At 38.3% G+C, this 18,990-nt stretch overlaps 1 protein-coding gene and 1 long non-coding RNA gene across 2 annotated transcripts; one reads left to right on the forward strand and one right to left on the reverse strand.

Annotated features, from left to right (window-relative positions):
• The first annotated feature begins 5,592 nt into the window (after window positions 1–5,592).
• LOC131323238 (uncharacterized) lies at window positions 5,593–14,565 on the forward strand. Its single transcript, XR_009199130.1, has 7 exons — window positions 5,593–9,914; window positions 10,364–10,573; window positions 11,048–11,607; window positions 11,795–11,879; window positions 12,070–12,256; window positions 13,574–13,734; window positions 14,100–14,565. It is a non-coding gene; the product is annotated as an uncharacterized LOC131323238 (long non-coding RNA).
• An 893-nt stretch (window positions 14,566–15,458) lies between these two features.
• On the reverse strand, window positions 15,459–17,712 carry LOC131323809 (uncharacterized). Its single transcript, XM_058355648.1, has 4 exons — window positions 17,704–17,712; window positions 16,835–17,180; window positions 15,612–15,748; window positions 15,459–15,527 (listed from the first exon to the last, which is right to left on the reverse strand). Exons 1-4 carry the CDS (start codon window positions 17,710–17,712, stop codon window positions 15,459–15,461), a joined length of 561 nt encoding a protein of 186 aa, XP_058211631.1.
• Window positions 17,713–18,990: the final 1,278 nt, after the last annotated feature.

The following is an 18,990-nucleotide window of genomic DNA, read 5'->3' on the forward strand; positions in this document are numbered from 1 at the left end:
TGTCAAGGCTCAAAAAAGAAATCAACCAATTTTCAAAAACAAAATCACATTCCTTTGTTCCTGGTTGTTTTCCCATGATTTTCTGTTTCCACCCAATCAATCTTCCTGTCCACCTTCAGTGTCATCTTTTAGAGTTAACCCTTCTTTCTAGATGTGTCCAAATGTGTCAAAACCTTCAACATCTCTGTATTTTCAAGTATGGTCTTGATGAAGGTCCCATAAAAGGTCTACCCTTTCATCCTGTCTATCCTTTTCTCACCCAGTTTGAAGTGTCTTACCATAATGTCTTTTATTTCAAAAAAGAAGCCTATCTCCTTTTATGGTATTTAGTCGATGTGTATACTATAAGTGTCTGTTTTAATAAATCAGCAGTCTTGGTCTATCTGGCTCATGCGGCGTTCAATCAAGTTCAACCTCCAGAAGATTTCTTTCTGAAATTTCTCTTGCTCTTTGGCAACATACCCTACTGGCAACAGAAGATCAGACAACTTCCCATAGGTCCAGACGAAGACCTCCAATTTGCTTTTTGGACAACTCGCAACAACAGATGTCTTCCTAATCCTGATGGTTCTATCACTTGGAGAAAGGAGTATCACACTATATTCCTTTCAGCATATCAAGAGTCCTCGAGCATTGAGATCCACAGTGGAAATTATCTGGTCATGACTCGAACAATGTGTTCACTCAATGGATTGACACCTGCAGACGTTCCCTCATCTCTCCTCCATTATGAATCTGCAAACTGGAAATTCAATGATACTTATCCGGAAGAATGGCGCCAAAATATCCGCTATCTTTTGACCCTGTATCACTTGACTGACAGAGATGAAGAAAGTAGTTCAGATAATCCAGAGTGACAATCACGTGTTCATACCAGCTGTCTCTTTTGTGTGGTGTAAAATAAAGTGTAGTAGTGTTGTCCTCTTTTCCAGAGAAGGTGAAATTATTAATGTTTACTATTAAGTATTGTTGGTGTAATAATGGTTGTATACGATTAGTCTAAAGTGTAATAGTTGATTAGGTTTGCTTTTACTAAAAGTCTCACCAAGTCTAAAATGTAATAGTGTTTTGTCTGTTTTCCTGAGGTCATGCTTGATGTATTTGGTTGCCTCTTTACGCCTATAAAAGGAGAGCATCCCCTCTGTAAATAACCAAGTCAGTGGAAGTAAGAAAGTCATTCAGTGTTTACAATAATATTCCAGTCTTTTGTGTTCTTATAATTCCTTGTTGTGTTCTCTCTACGATCCTAACCTACTTAGTGTTTGTACCCACTTCGTGTCTGTAAATTTAGCTATTTCCTTTGACTTATGTGTGTAAGCCAAGGTTCATTTTGACTGTGTTACCTACAGGTCACTAAACAATCTCGAAAGTTTTGTTCTGAGGCCATTACTTTCATTCATACCTTGCTGATGACAGCAATGTACAGAAAACCTGGAAGAATTCAGGATTCTCAGGTATGACTGGGTTCACCGTTGTTCCATATAACAAGTGATTTCATCGTTTGGTTGCACAAAGAAAATAACCAATACCAATTTCCCGTGTAGCAGTCGAATCATTTTATGGAAATTAAAACACGCAGCCCTCTGCTTTATATACATACCTGTGTGAAAAAGATCAGTCCTCTGGATTTCTTCAAGTTAATGGACATGCCCGGGGATTTCCCTTTCTTTAGCTCTGATAATTTCAGGTTAGTAGTGGGGCTCTTTCAGGGTATCAAGGTTTGTGTTTTGTGAATGATGGTAGCCAGATCTAGATACATTCTGTATGCATTTGTGGCTGTAAATATAAGTTGGATCACTTTTGGGGAGAAGGATTCGTCTTTTATGATCTGATTTGGGAGTTGCTTTAAACAGACTAATATTAGTTGGTACTAATTTTTGTTCAAAGCAGTTCATGTGCCAGCTAAATATTTACTATAATGGCTACCGCCCTAGGCTTATGAAAGTTGCTACTTAGTCTAAGTATGCCAAATTTTATTTGGCCGTGATTCCATGGTGAACTCTGATCTTAGCTGTTCCCGCACTCTTTTTTGTGTCTTTAAGTTTTTATCCTTGTCAATTTACAATATTCCCCTTGCATTTGTTCATTTTTCCATCCATGACAGGGTAACATGACCAAAGACAAAAAAAAAATGTAGGGAAGGTAAAAATGCAGGACTAAATTAAACCCTACTCGTTATTTCACCTAATAAGAAGTAAAAAGGAAGTGCATTATTTATTTCATCTACAACTACGTACTCCAATCCCACTCTCCGGTTTTGCTATCTACCCAAACTTTTGAGCTAAATAAGAGCATTTCCAACCCTACTCTTAATTTTGCCTAATCAAAAGTACAAGTAGATTCTTTATTTTGCTTATTCACTTTCCATCAACGTAAAATCCTACTCTTTCTTTGACTATCCAGGAATCAAATTCAAAACTTAAGGGTGGATTATTAATTTGTAGAGTGAAATGGTGTAAATATGGGCCCTCCTTAACATTTGCCTAGCCTCACCAGACTGGTTAAATGTAGTTTGCAAAGTTGGGTTGAGGCATGCCTAGCCATATAGAGAGCCCATTTGAGTGAAGGTAAGTGGGTTGGGCTTGCCATTTTTGCTAACAAGGCTCATGTGACTAGTGGTTTGGAGATGCTCTAACACATACTTGAGTTTCCGGTTAATGCATATGCTTTTTATTATGCACTTACTCTTAGATTCTTCCCTGCATGGTGATTACATGCTTCTGTGTGCACGGCCAGCACTCTTGCATCTGTAATTGAAACTCTCCGAGGATTTGTTAACGCTTGAGCAGGATTTACTTCATTCCCGGAAATATTCTCACCAATTTCAAAATTATTACCTGAATTGGCAGGACAAAAGAACACATGCCTTATGCTCTAGGAGATAACATCAGATATGTTTTCCAACTTATAGAGAAGAAAGCCCAAGAACATCACATGCTGCGTCGCCTGCTGCAGATGCGAAAGCAAAAGCCAGTGCCTATTAAATTACTCAATCCAAAGTTTGAGGAGACGTAATCCACTTTTCTTATATTTTCCTTTCCTTTTTTTTTTTGGTCAGTTTTCATGTAATCCCAAAGCCTATTTCTTAATTGCATTAGGTGATCTTCCATTGAGAAGCTAAACTTTGGTTGTTTTATATCTTGCAGCTTTGTAAAGGGCAGAGATTATGACCCAAATTGTGAACGAGCTAAGATGAAAAAGTTAAAGTAGCCCGTAAGACTAGAATCAGGTTGTGCGCTTATGATCTGGTATCAGGTTGTGCCCTTCTTTCTTCTCGGCTGCTAGCGTCTTCTGGATGTATTTGTTTGTGTTGGCCTGTATTTTGTCTGCTGGCACTCTTGTTGCTGCTCAGGCCTTTTCCACGCATAATGCTGTGAGGAGTAGGTTTTGGAAAGTAAATTTTGTTGTACTATATTCATATGCTGCTGTGTCCTGTTAAGCTCGGGCTGTTGGTTGCTATTTGAGAGCTTCTGTTTCCATGTTGTATTTGTATTTTGTATTTTATTTGTTGGAGACCATGCTGGACTCTTCAAGCTTTCATGCTCTTATTATCATTTTGCCTAGCCAAGGGGGGATGTCCCTTGGATGTCCATTATACTGTTTTGGTTGCTAGCTCTGAACCTATCCATAATGAGCACTATTCCAGTTGGAAAGGAAGGCTGCCCCGGTCCTGCTGCTACAATTGGATGCTGCCCAGATTATGCTGTAACAATTGGGTACTGCACAGGTTGAGGGCTGGAGAGCTTTTACAGGTCCTGCTGCTACAATCGTATTACTTGGATGGGCCATTTCTATGGCCGGCTGGAGAGCTTTTTGATGCTTTGGAGTGGAGTCCATCCTCCTCACAGCCCTATGTTATCCCTTGTTAATTTATATTGTCTTACTGTGTCGTATATTTTCCTTCCCTTTTGGAAGATGGATTGAAAACAGCGTGTCTCATTCACCTTATGTAGCCATTTGGTTTAGGCAAATTTTATGTTATTTTCTTTTTGATTTTCTTTTCTTTTTCTCCTGGGGTATGCCCCTTGTAGGCTGTATATTCGGTTAGCCTCTTTTTTTAATTTCAAGCTGATTTACCCAAAAAAAAAAAGGGTGCTGTTAAATACAACTGCGAATTTGCTACATATAGCCAATTCATAAGAGGAAATTTTTGGATTCCTCCTTATAAATTGGTTACATGTAGTAAATTCGCAGTTGTATTTAGCTGGGCCCAAAAAAAAAGACCGGAAGCTCAAGGTGCAGCACGTGAACTGAGGAAAGATAATCACTTCCTATCTGGGAGGAAGGAGAAAGACAAGGCACAACTAGATGAAGAAAGAGCTGAGAAGTATGGAAAAGCAAAAGCTTTCCTCCAAGATCAAGAACATGTCATGTCAAAAAAAAAAAAACCAAGAACATGCATTCAAATCTAGGCAATTGGGAAAGGGTAAGAAGAGGAGTAGATGATGCTGGCTTTGGATGGTGCCTTATGATACTGCTTCCCTCGGTCGCGGTGTCCATGCTACGGTAGGTAAGACTTCATTCTCTTTCCTGTTCTTCCTTGTTGCTATTGGTGCTGCTTGATTCCGTTTTTGTTTTTCAGATCTTTGTTGCTGGATACTTAAAGTTCCCCACAAAATCATTCTCCAACAAACCTTCTGGCTTGTGAGAATTGTGTTTAGGGTTTTTCAGATATAGAATTTGTTCTTGTCCAAGTCCCTCAATAATAAAAAGGAGATGAAAATGATTGAATATATTTTTTTTAAGAATATGTAACTTTTCTTCTTTTGTCCTTCGATTATCATGGCGTCATTCTGACTGCATAAGTTCTTTTTGCACCTTATTGAAAGGCATTTCAATTCACCAAATGTGCGTGTTGACCCTTTTTATGCTAAAATATACATGCCAATTTTGCCCATTTGATCCTTTTAGTCATCTATTGGGTTTTAAATGGACATTAATTTTTGATTATTTGTCAGTCCCTCCACCTTTACAACCAGGGACGGATCCACAAGGGGGTCACACGGGGGCACGTGCCCCCACTCGAACACGTGTTCCCATTCGAAATTAAAATATTTTTTTATAAATTAGTATTATTATAAAAGTGTGCTGATATATAACATACACACTTTCATATATTTCAAAAATACACATATAGAATTAGTTTTAGGAAATTGAATTCTACACTCCCTTCATCGATCACATTGATGCTACATGGTTCATGGAGATTTGATGAGATTACTATGTTAGGGTTTGTGGGATTTAGTGGATTGGGATTAGGATGCTTAGGGCTTATGGTGTTATAGTTTGGCTAATGTAGAGAGTAGAGAGAGAAGTTCTCGTGTGGTGGAGAGAATGGTGTGGGAAGAAAAAGAACAAGTGTTGACTATATATAAGAGAGGGTAAATAGGTCCTTTTCAGTCATTCCGTCCAATGGAGTTTGGTCCTCCAAAAGTAAACTTTAATGAGAGAGTCTCACCGTAGCGAAAATTCATGGAGGGGGTGACTATGAAAAATGGATAAACGTGGAGGGGTGTCTAGGTAAATAACCCAATAAATAAAGAATCGAAACACTTTTAAAAGGAGTAAAGTGGGGAAAAAAGGACTCTACGCCCCTTGTTTCAATTTGTTTTTCAATTAATTCTGACGAGTAGAAGGGAACGCTAGAAAGTTGCACTCTCCCCTGCAAATTGCTACCCATAAATCTGATCTAGATGTAATTTCAAAGCTCTGATCGGCCAATTTCAGTCACGGGTTGTGTGGTGTGGAGAGTCCCGCCTACTTCAACTCTACCTTTTGGAGAGCTTACATACCAGATCGGCACCGGCTCTGATTATATCAAGAGGGTTATTCAGAAATGAGCTCTCGGCTTTATATATCACAATATCAGTGGCCATATACCATCGCTACACAACTGAGAGCAGTAGTGAGTGAACCCTATTTGGCCTACATCGGAACTGATGCAGCGATGGGCGGCGGTGTCTGGTTGTGGGGTCTTCGGATTTCGGCGACTGAGACTGAAGGTGGCGTACATCCTTGTTCTCCGGCGTCCGGTGGTGTGGTTCTGATTGGGTTTTAGAAAATCACCAAACTTTGGGTGCTCACGGTGGTGTGGTTCTGACTCGGTTGGGTGCTCGCAGTTGGGATCCGATCTACACCTAGGCATCCCGGTTGGGTCCTCTCAAGAACCAGCACCGAAGGGCTCTCGGGTAACTCAGTTCCTAGAAGCATGCTTTGGACCTGAGTTCACCACCTTAGGAACAGTTCAATCCAGCCTCTGGTTTGTTCGATTTGTGCTGGAAAATCACCGTTGACAAAGCCTTTGGTGGTGTGCCTAAAGGTATACCCCGACCTTGTTTCCTGTGGTCAAGAGCAGGGTTATTTCCGTGTTCAGTATGGAGCTTTGCAGTTGCTTATTTAATGTAAAATTTGTTGCTGGACTTTTGGGCCAGTGTACTGTTAGTATTTGGGGTTTCAATCTAGGTGCTGCAAACACCAACATCAGATGTAGTGTTGTTTGACACTGTGATTCAGGCCCAGTTTAGTTACTGGGCTCATTGCCCAATTCGGGGCTCAAATTGCCTAGTTTAGTTACTAGGCTCATTGCCCAATGTGGGGCTCAATTGCTGTGCAACTTGTTAGAGCTCCATTAATTTCCATGATTCTTTGTTTTACTGGCTTGGTTCTTTAGCGTAGTGTGGTGTGACTGGGGCTATCATTGACTAGATTTGTGGTCGTGCACTGATAGAAAGGGGTAGCATCGCGAGCTGTCATTGATTAGATTGGCGTAGTGCACTGATTAAAATGGGCAGCTTGGTTTCACCTGCGGTTCAGGTGGCCACATTTTGTGGCTCCTCTTTTTTTGTCCCTCTTTTAGATTATAGTGAGCCTACGGGATTAGGTTGAGGGTGTAGTGGTCTGGATGGAATGGGTGTGGTGTGTAAGGTACTTGGAAGGGTAGCCTTGTCGAATGCCGACATCTCCAGTTTGAGCCTCTTCTCGGTGCCTTGTTCCTTTGTAGTAGTTGTTCTATTAGAAGTGGGTATTATGCTTGTTACTCTGGTTTCGGTTGGAGTATTAGTATTGTGGTTTGCATATCCCATCTCTGTAGTCTGTGGTGATTGGTAGTTTTTTTTTTATAGGGTAAATCAGCTTGAAAATAAAAAAGGCTAACCGAATATACAGTCTGCAAGGAGCATACCCCAGGTGGAAAAAACAAAACAAAACAAAGACTAAGAAAATTGATACTCTATGCCAAGTGGCTACATGGAGTGGATAATATTAAAATCTAGCAAACTAATGAGATGAAGACAAAACAAATAACATCAAGAGAAGCCCCGAGATACATTTGTTTCCTACCCATCTACAAAAGGGATATAGCAGTATTCCAACCAATGGGAGCAGTCTGGAGTATTGAACAGCATCCATATGATTCTGTGATACACATGAACAAACATGAACGACAAATCCATGGCAGAACCGCCACCAATTAAGCAATCTTTCAGCTTAGTGCAACCTTTCAGTTGCTGCAAAGGGTGGCAGCAGCTCCTCACTAAGCAACACCAAAACAACAAACTTCAAGTGCTATTGATCACAGTTGAAGGAACAACCATGTGATATGAGCAAAACAACAGAACTATGACAGTAGAACCCAATTGTTGCAGTCTCTGAACAAGCTGCCACAGCAGCAGCAGAGAGCAGATCAGTCCACCAACTTTGTGTGCCTACATGATGCACTGAACAGCTCAGCCACCTAACAAAGCAACCACCTTCTGGAACTTGAGTAAGGATGAAGCTAAAGCTAGTGATATAAATGAAACTCATAAAAAGTAGCAAAAAGCAAAAGAGAAGAAAAGCTAGGGACAAGCCCCCTAGAAAGGCTTAAACAACCTAAGGGACAACCCCCAAGGGTAGGTACAAAACATTAAAAGGAAAAGTGCAACCTGTCCATGGGACACTCCCCACGGATAGCACAAATACAGGCAATCTACTAGATCAACTATCAATCACAACGGTAGTAGTAGAATAAGTGCAGCAGCTGTCGGGTATAAAATCCCCAGCACATTGAGGTACCTTGGCCTTGAAACATACCACAAAGATAGGGACTGAAGCAAAAATGAACAAATCCTACTGCTGAAGCCACAAACAGCAGGTGAAAGTAACTATTGCTGATATGAGTATCAATTATGAAAAGCTGCACAAGGCCCTAAACAGCAAGCACAACAGCAGAACAGAACTGATAGCCTGCCCTCAACAGAAAACGTTTGCAGCCGTAGGATACACCATCCTAGCTCAATATTAGTGCCATAGCAGAAACAGTAACAGTAACATAACAGAAGCATAAACTGTAGCACAAAAATGCTACACACACTGCATTCTAGAGAAAACTGAAACAGAACAAAATAGGCCTATTGCTTTATCTGTTCACCTTCTAACTCCCTCGAAGCCTATCTCACCAAAATTCTAAAAGCAATAGGAAGGACCTTAACTCCCTCAACTTTCCCTTACAAAAAGACTCCCACTAACTATTACCTCCACTCTCAAAAAATTTGGGCTAAAGTACACATCTCACAGGATCAAATATATGCTAGCATGCACAAATCAAAGGGAATAGGCAAAGAAATGAGATTTCCATAGCTGTATTCACCTACAGCAGCTGCAGTAACATACTAAGAGTAGAGATTAAGGTAAATACCTTTTAAGTAGGAGTATTAGCAGTCATGTATCCTCCTTTGTAACTTGCTAGCCACCTTAAAGGATGCCAATACAGTGAACAACCTGCTCATTTGGATCACACAACCATTAGAAATATCAACAGATGCAGTAATTTAGCAACAGTATTTAGCACAGTAATCTAACTCACAGCAGTGCTCCATTCATTTACAATCGACTCTGCTTGTGAATGAGGCAAATTAGAAAGTGATAAAAGCCTTGCTTTCACCATAGTGCAAATTTTTTGAACAACTATCTCCCAAGTACAGAATTGATTTTGGAACTTCCTCAAGCTTCTCTCAATCCAAGAATGATAAACAGTTACTGTAAAGCCCAATCTAATGATTACACTTTTGAGAGATTTGCCCTTAACATTTGATAACAGAGTTACCCAGTCGGCCCAAGATCTAGTAGGCCATGAAGCATGTAGTTTGGCCTGAATGGTATCCCATACCTGCTTGGTGAATGGGCAGTTAAAGGAGAGATGGTTGTGGCTTTCGCTTCCCTGCCACAAACCACATTGTGGAGGAATATTTAGACCAAATGACACAAGTCTATCAGCAGTGGCAAGCCTATTCTGAATGGCAAGTCATGTGACAAAGCTACATTTTAGTATGTGAGCAGAGAACCACACTATCTTATGCAACAAGACCATAGGAAAGGGAGTTCTCAATTTGTCCCACAAAGAGGCTATTGTGAATTGCCCATTGGAAGTAAGAGTCCACCTTGTTTGATCTGCCCCATTCAACTTGGACTGAATAAGAAGGGGCAGAGTGTTTCTCACCTCATTTAGATCAAATGTTTGGGTAATGGGGAACACCCAATTTGAATCCTTACACTACAACAAATATGACAATTCATAGCGTTAATCTATAGCATTTTTTCAAGAAAGCTATCTATTCCCCAGGAAAATGTGCGCCTATTTGTTCGCCCGCTATCTTTTCTCCGGAAAAATGCCCGCCTACTTTTTCGCTAACATTTTGAATGAATCACATTCACTTAATCAACCTCCAACCCCCAATTTCTCTCTCTCACACACACACAAATGATGAATCCGAAGACAGTCAAGCAGAAATCCTATACATCTTCGCCTATCTTTGCTCCTAATAAACAAGCCCTAAATCACAGTCCAACAGAAACGCAGTTTCAAAACTGTGCCCTTCATTGACTTCTAGATCTGGTTCTGGTTCTTTCTTCAGAGCAAACGAAGAGAAATCTCTGAGGTAAATCCACTACTTTCTACAAATCTTGTTATTTCCCTACTTTGGTATTTGCAATCGTTGTCGTCGTGAATCTGGTTCTTTAATTTGAAAGATGAGCGAATCTATTCTCTCTTTGTAACTCTAACGTACTCTCATTCTTTAACAAATGAATCTATTCTCTCTTTGTAACACATAACGAACTCTTAGCAAAATAAACTATGGCAGGTAATTGTTTAATTTATTTCAGTCCCCTTCCTTGTTTTTGGTAAATTTTGAATTTCATTTGTACGCATTTGGGTTTCGAAATACTATTCTAGCGCAATAAAGCTATCATTTGTATGTTTCGGGAAAAAATCAGAAGGAATAATCAACTTGTCAACAAAACATTGTTTCTACGTTTCTGTCCAAGTAGTGTTCACAACCCCATATTATTATTGCTAATGGTTGACATTAACATATTGCCCATGCAGTGTTTGATAATATGCTTGAGTCAAATTTGGTTCTTCAATAACATATAGACCCATAATAGAAGGGGCAAAATCATTTGTGGTTTTCTGTCCAGATTCATTCTTCAACTACTCTGTTGCGCGGCTTGCGCCCACTTGGTTGCCCCGATTCTGAGAGTTCGATGCCGTTAACGCACTTCTTCGCCAGAGAATTATCTATTTGGACTCCCACAGGTTGTAAGTCTCTCTCTCTCTCTCTCTCTCTCTCTCACTCACACACACACACACACACACACACACTAAATAGCTCGATTTTTGGCTTAATCCTGTGATTCTTGTAATTGTAATTGGTTCACAACATCTTGAGACTGAGTTGTTTTATGGAGATCCCTATGAATGTTACTGCTACTATACCTAGCCATTATCACTTCTCTTTGTTTTGTCATAAGATTATCCATTTTCCATTTCCCTGCTAACAACTCTGTTGTGCTTCTTGGCCCCCAAGGTTGTGGTAAAAATGTGGTACTAATCAATGCCCCTCTATGAATCTTAGAAGTTAATTGCTGAGACTACTTATTACTTATTAGTAATATTTTTTTTGTTTATTTATATGTTAACTTGGATATTTTCTAGGTGTTAAGAGCTTGTTATTGAACATCTATTGGATCAAAATCCTGACACGAAATCAGTTGTTTGCTTTCTGTTCAGCATTTTACAGTTGCATTTTAATTAGAAGATTAGATATTGAATGAATAGGGAAGAAAGGTCCTGCAGTAATTTACTTGCAGATAAAGCTAAATGGGCTTTTACACAGTGACGACAATTGTGCTCTCAAGGTTTAATCTCGATGACTTCAAATATTCATTGCCTTTATTTATCTGCGTCTGATATATATACTTCCTTCTTCTTCCTTGATTTAACTCAGCCTGGGTACAGGGTTCAATCTTGAATTTGTTTCGATTCTCTTTTGTTGTTCTCATTCCTGAATCTTTGAACTGAAATTACCTTTCTATTCTTCCTCCTCTCCTATCCTTGTCCACTTTGTATGTCTTTGGCATTTGTGCAAGTATGGTGCAGTTAGGTGGATTAGTAATGGTTAAACCCCCCTTTTCCCAAAGAAATTGGAGCCCATATAGACTATTATGTGTTTTAAATTCTGTTGCTATACGTCACACGCTTCACCAGGTGCTTCTCAAGGTAAACAATGACTACTTTATAGTTTGCTCGATGCAATGCAATCTCTAACATCACAAGCTGTTGTAATTGGTGTGAGTTCCCTACTTGTTTGTATCTTCACATTTTAATGTTTTGGGTTTAATTTAGTCCTGTCAGAAACAAGAGATGTTCTAGATATATAATTGCTAAACATGAAAATTGAATTTGATGGTTCATAATAATGTCCTGCAATTGGAAGAGAACACCAGTTATACCATGTATGTTTAAAACGCATGACAGGTGTTGGCGATTGAATACCATAGAGACATGAGTTGGGGAATGCTACTGCACGACAGGTGTTGCCATGTATGTTTTCAATAACAAGGTGAGCGATGAGATTTTTATATTTTTTCAGTGGTTGCCATGTATGTTGATAAGATGAGAGAATTCAACATTCTCACCCCTCAATAATATTTAGTCAATGATTCTTGAGAGAAATTAGTAAGTGGATTAGTTAGGGAAATTACTACAACAAATTTGCTTTTTAATAGCATTATCTTATAGCGGTTTTTTAGAAATGTTATGATAGGAAACCAATTATAGTGTTCGCTGAGAAGAAGAGGAGGAAACGCTTGCGCCTAACATCGTTCTCTTATATTCCTGTATGGGCAGAAAACTCATTTTGCTCTTGCCATTGAAGCTCCGGGTGGATGGCTTATGGAGAAGGAAGCAAATCAAGCTATAGTGTTGACTGTACTCCAGGTATTGTATCAATTTATGGGGTATCTGTTGTGCTCCAGCTTGTTGAAATTCTTTTCCCAATAATGTGTGGATAGAATTTCCTGTGAATATATTTGTTTGCATCTTTGTTTTCCCTTCTGTTCTTGTTTCTTGCTCCTGCTCACATTTGGCTGTGGCAGTAAATGGAAAACTAGAAGGTACAAGGATAAGGAAATGGAATCATTAGAACACTACTCTTTGCTACTTAAACATGGAATGTTTTGCAGTTGATACTGGTTGCAGCCTATAAAAAAATAAAAATTGTAGTGAAGCTAAGGTTTTTTTTTTGGTGTCCTTTATTCCCTTTTGCCTGGTAACTATGAGGATAGCATGCTTTAGCTTCAATATGACCTTGGGTAGGGTTAAGTGAGGCAAGTTGGTCATGGATACTATCCAAACTTCGTAGGAATCTGCTTTTAGTTTTTGATTCACTGTAATGGTTTGGATCACTTGATTCACTGTAAGGGCTCTTGGGCCAGTCAAATTAAGGTGTGCCATGTGGTGCTATAGTTTTTGCACTTACAACACTAAGTGCTTTGCTTTTTATTTTTGGGGTTGAGTTTTGAGTGCTTGGTCCCGAGAGGCGTGGCCATTTAAGAGGATTTGGAAAAGGAGTCGCACTGACGAAATTAATCATATTATCACAAGTGGCTACATGAAGAAAATGTTCAGTTCAAGTCTCAAATGGCACATATGCAGACTACAATTGACGAGTTAAAGAACCAACTAAACATTGAAGGACGAAAGCTATAACCTGACACAAGCTTATTTAAGAGATTAAGATGTGTTTAATGAAGTTCAAGTGAGACTAGCCAGTGCATGTTAGCTTGATTAGATTTGGATATGTTGAGGACTTAGATTTTGCTTCAGAATTGAAGAATTTTTCAATGGTCATCAGAGCATAGCTTTATGATAACCTTAAATTGCGGATTATGACTTGGAACTTAGATTGACTTGGTAGTTTTTGAAATAAACTGGATGATTATTATTTAAACCCAAGTTTCTTTTGGTTATTGTTGCTTGGGCCAAACTTTGTACCGGTGACATTGCTTTAGAACAAGACATCTTCTATGGATACCACTTCTAGTACAGAGGTATCGTGTGGCTTGATAGTCTTCCTAGGATGGGTAACCATTGAATAAATGTCCATCTAGGTACTTGTTTCTTGTGCCCTTATTTGCTCATTATATATTTCTTTTTGGCCGTTCGCTTAAAAAATGATAGAACTACATGTTACATACAAGTTTTCAGTGAAGATTCCAGCTTGATAAAGAATGGCTGAGAGAAAGTGTTTTGCAGAAAATGGATGAAGTTTGTAGAGCCTCAACGTCGAGATTAGTCAAAAATAAAATAAAATGAAAGACGCTTCAAATGAGGAAGAAAGGCTAAAGCTGCAGGCAACCTGATACCATCAAGTCACTGCATTGGAAGGATTTTGTGAAGGAAAAGACAAATTCAAGGTATGTGCATTTTGGAGTTAACTTGCTGATGATGAATTGTAATTGTTGCTGTATATATATTTTTCTACCATTGGGAGTATCGAGATGTCTGTGGGGGTGTGTGTGATTCTAGAATGGTTTTGTTGCGTACTACCAAGTATACTCTGAAGTTTGTTGATGTTGTGTCCATATTTCGGATTGGTTTTGGTTCTAAGTATGCCTCCGCCTGTTCTGCTGTTTTTGGTTCCATGTGTGCCTCCATCTGACACTACAACTAGTGCTTTCAATAGCAGAAGAAAATAGCGTTTTTTGGATTACGCTGTGATTAACCCGGGACCTTGTTACATAATCTGACACTTAAGCCCCTTTTTTTATCCTAGATGCAGGCAACCAAATTTTAATCTTCTAGGCGAGGAGGAATTGGAATAAGGTAATGCCTGCTTTTGTTTGCTTGGTGTGGATGTCTATTATAGCTCTTGCTGCAAGTGTTTTTCTTCGGACTTCTACTATGTGTTGCATCTTTTCGGGGATGATTTTTGTTGCTACAACTTCAACCTACGGGCATGTTTCTCATATTTTGGAGGGTTTCAAGTAGCCCATTTATGTGGTTGGCTTTGGGAGCAGAAAGGGTATAAACTCGGCAAAGAAGTAAGCTTCAAGTAAGCGGAATGAGATGGTTGGCCTAGTGCATGGTTATATTTTCAGGAAAGTAGAATTACATTAGTTATTTTTCAATGAGTCCAATTAGTTGGACTCTTTTATGTAGTTTTTATTGGGAAATTATTTCCCAAGCTAATGTAATGAATCTTTATTCAATGGTTGAATTGTTTATTGTATATTGACATTTGGATATAGTTGGTGTTAAATGAAATAAATCATTTTTGTTTCTTAAATGAAATTATAAAAAATTGGTCTAGGGTCCATTATAGCATGTTTCTAACCCACTAGGTCCACTGATCAAATTTCTAACCCACTAAGTCTACTAATATGTATTTGGTAAGGCATAAAGTCCACTACATTTAAAAAGGGAAATAATGCTTGACAGAATTACCCTTCTATTCAAATCTCATCCATTTAGCCCATTATCCCTTCTACTTTTGAAATCACGCCAATTACGACAGTGACGTTGGAATTTTGCGACAGCGAGAAAGAGGGAGTTTTGCGATAGAGAGAAAGAGGGAAGATCACATATAACGTTATATACTCGTTCAACAATTCACATTTAACGTTAGATACTTACATTTTACGTTATATACTCATTCATCAGCTCACATTTAACGTTGTATACTTACATTTTACGTTATATATTCATTCATCAACTCACATTTAACGTTATATATTCATTCGCACATGACAGAAGATCACATATAACGATATTAAGGATGCAAACCTAAAATGATTTTGGTTGTTCAGGTTTAACCTTATATAATGTCATATGTTCATTTTTTTCAAGGGATACACATGACAGAAACATACATTTAACGTTAGATACTCATTCATCAAAAAAAGTGGAATTTTGACCTTGCCTCATATAACAATATTAAATGTGAAATCGACATTTGATTAGTGGTTCGGTTGAATATATAACGTTATCAAAAGTGAGTCAGTGAAGCCGCTGCGCGGACCAGTTTAATAAAGTAAAATATATAATATTATATGTGAGTTTCTGTGCAGTGAAACTCCAAAAAAAGAAGAACATGTACCATTATTTGGGTATTATTCAGAACATGAATAACAAATCAATTTCATTGATATATGAGGCTTACATAGTTATAAATTTGATCGACAAATCTACAAAATAGATCCAAAGTCTCCTGAATAGCAATATGAAAACAAGATAAATAAATTACACCAAAAGATTTTAAATAAATTAAAATTCTAAATCTAATGGCATTGGCTGTCTTTTCAGACTCAACGATCCTGATGTGGCTTTTCAATTTCATCATGTATCTTTGGTAGAAGGATTTGATGTGGAGGACTCTTCTGAGGTTGGAGTTCATCATTAACTCCATCAGCACAGTGTCATTATGGTTATCTGTTAAGAACTAAACTCTGTTATAGACATATATGGTTATCAGAAACACACATATAACGTTATATGGTTTACTTTATTGAATTGGTCCGCGCAGCGGCATCAATGACTTACTTCTAATAACCATAAACAGATTCAGACATATAACATTATATGTTCAGAAAAACTGGCATATGACAATATATACTCACAGAGATTGACACATAAACAATCCACATATAATCACACAACAGTGTATTGACATTCAACCTTATATGTCTAAATCTGTCCCAAATAACCAATTGATGACATAAAGAATTGAAGCAGATTGACAAATAAAAAGTCCACATATAACCACACAACAGTGTATTGCCATATAACCTTATATTTACACATATTTTCACGAAATTCAGTGAATACTGACCAAACAATAACGTTAGATACACAAATAACCATCATCTGTGTTAATGGTATATGTTCCGTATATTTGTCTCATATACGGAGATCATATCATATCTTTTTATAATATTGTTATATGTACAAATAAAAATAACATATATTTATATACAAAAATTAATAAATTACTAAATTTATGTTATTGAATAGGTCCAAGCAGCGGCTTATAAACCTGAATATATAACCATATATATTCACAGAGCAAAATGACAACCGAACAAAATGATAAAATACCATACATCTTCAAAGAACAAAACGATATTTATAAACAACCAACAGGAGAATATATAACGTCATATAATGTTACGCAATAACATATAGCATTACAATGTTATAACCTAATGTTATATGTTTACAATGTTATAACCCCGAACTGCAGCGAAAACAATATTTTCAAGAACTTGTGGTGTAATTTCAGCCATAAAATCTGACCTAATTATATTACAGTCGGTATGTAATTAGGGTTATATGTTAAAGACTCAGATGTTAACAGATAGCATCATATGTTATTCCACTGCAATGAAAATGATTTCAGAAGCTCATATATAACATTATATGATCCCATAAGTTCATCCAAAATCCTAACCAAATCAAATCTGAACAAATAGTAACAAATAACCTTATATGTTCAACCCTAAATTAAACTTGACATACCTGTTTGTGTTGAAACAACGGCAGTGGTGGGAATGAAGCTGACGGTGGAAAAGGACGGCGATCTCGTAGAGATTTGTGCAGATCTCGTTTGGTGACGCGCTAGCGACCTATACTTTTGTCGAACACGAAGGTGACATGGAGGTGAGATGCGATGGCGACGGCAAGGCTGGGACGGGATGCGACGGCGACAGGAGGTGGGTGGCGATGGCGGCGGGAACGGGAGGCTGGGATGGGATGTGACGGCGACTGGAGGTGGGCGGCAACGGCGGCGAAGACAGGAGGTTGAGTCAAGATGCTTGTTCCGGCGGCTCCCTCCTCTCTCTGATCTCTCTTTCTCTCTCTCTCCCTTTCCCCCCTTCCCCTCCCCCCTCCCCACGTTTGAAGGAAATGAAAAAGAAACTGTTATAGTGGGGTATATATAGTGATTAGGGCTACAGGGTTATATTAGTATTTTCGTAGGTTAGTGGACTTAGTGGGTTATGAAACTGCTATAATGGACTTATGAAAAATTCTCCCATGAAATTACCATGATCTTATTTGAAAATGCTAATATATTAGTATTTATAGAATTTTTAAAAAAATGCAAAAAATTGGCTAATATAGCGTTTTTAAAACGCTACAGAAACTTCACATCCTATAGCGTTTTTAAAATGTTGTAGAAACTTTACATTCTATAGCGTTGTAAAAACTTCACATTCTATAGCGTTTAAAAAACGATGTCTTAAGTCTAAGACTTTTAATAACGTCGGCTAATACAACGTTTGGAGAAACGCTGTATATATCATTTAATAGCGTTTTTCAAACGCTGTAAAATGTGATTTTTCTTGTAGTGTTAATAATGTGAGATACAAAAGCATCTTGTGGGATACCAGAGTCATATGCAATTCTTGTACCAAATCTATCCATTGGAGGGCCTAGAGGATGCCAATTATCATGCCACAAAAATGTGGAATGTCCATTATCTAGTATACTAAGAACATATGGTTTAACCAAGGGGCTGAGATTCAAAAGCTTCCTCCAAACCCATGTAAAATCACTAGGTATTTTCAGATTCCAGAAACTCCTACCTCTTATTATGTACGATTTGACCCACTGACACCATGGACTGTTCTCCCCCTGAGATTAGGAACCAAATATGCTTTGTAATGGCTGCTTTGTTTCAAATTTGCAAAGATTTGAAACCAAGACCCCCCTCCTCTTTAGGGGAGCACAGATGCTCTTAGGAAACTTTAGCACCAGTTTTCTTTAAATCAGGACCAGACCAAAGAAAAGCCCTAAGTATAGACTCAATATCCTTGATTACCTTTTTGGGAAGGATAAACAAGGATGTCCAATTCGTTTGGATGGAAAAAAGAACATTCTTGATTAATTGAACCCTACCAGCATAGGTTAGGTCTCTATTGGTTCAAGTCTTAGTCCTAGCAATCATACTCTCCACTAAACGTAGGCAATCCGAAGCCTTAAGCTTAATCGAGAAGGGGGGCACACCCAGATATCTGACTGGAAGTGTGCCCTCCTGGAATCTTAGAACGTCCAGAATGGCCATTCTAGTGGTAGTGTTGAGCCCAGAGAAATACATGCTACTTTTCTCAGGGCTTAGGGAGAGACCAAACAAAGCTTGGAACTCAGTGAGGGCTTCCTAAATAAGGATTGATTGAAGCCAGTTCACCCTTACAAAAAATCATGAGGTCATCCTGATGTACTTAATTTCTATGCAAGTTTCGGCATACTTTTATTCTTAATTTTATGTTAGTTTGTGTTTAATTGTCTTATTTATTAGAGTTTTTATTTACTTTATTTATTTTTGTTCAGGAATAAAAACATTGAAGGCTTGATGGGAATTTAGGAGGAAACCATCCTTTTTGAATGAACAAAGATTGCCTTCTTCAAAAGATTAGGAAACACTTGATCTTTTCACGGATTTCCTGAAGTTCCCTTCTGTAATCGGAGCATATCTTTGGCTAGAGAAATCCAATAAGGGCGATCTTGGTGTCTACGGAAAGTTAAGAGAGAATCCTACAACTTTCGTGTTGAAGACTTTCCAAAAATCGAAGAATAATATGGCGAAATTTGGGGATCAAGTCAGAGGACGAAAATTGCCTAATTGAGAATCCTGTTTTGGGAAATAAAGAGAGTTGTTTATAATGAAGATAGGA

Source organism: Rhododendron vialii, chromosome 4a (genome assembly GCF_030253575.1).
Source record: "Rhododendron vialii isolate Sample 1 chromosome 4a, ASM3025357v1".
Taxonomy (NCBI): domain Eukaryota; kingdom Viridiplantae; phylum Streptophyta; class Magnoliopsida; order Ericales; family Ericaceae; genus Rhododendron; species Rhododendron vialii.

Excerpts from the sequence above, each read along its gene's own strand:
- LOC131323809 (XM_058355648.1), bottom strand. Across the intron at positions 15,749-16,834 it reads CGTTGTTTCAACACAAACAG|ATAACCATAATGACACTGTG; the intron begins GTATGTCAAGTT and ends AGTTCTTAACAG. Across the intron at positions 15,528-15,611 it reads TCGTTGAGTCTGAAAAGACA|GAGACTTTGGATCTATTTTG; the intron begins GCCAATGCCATT and ends ATTGCTATTCAG.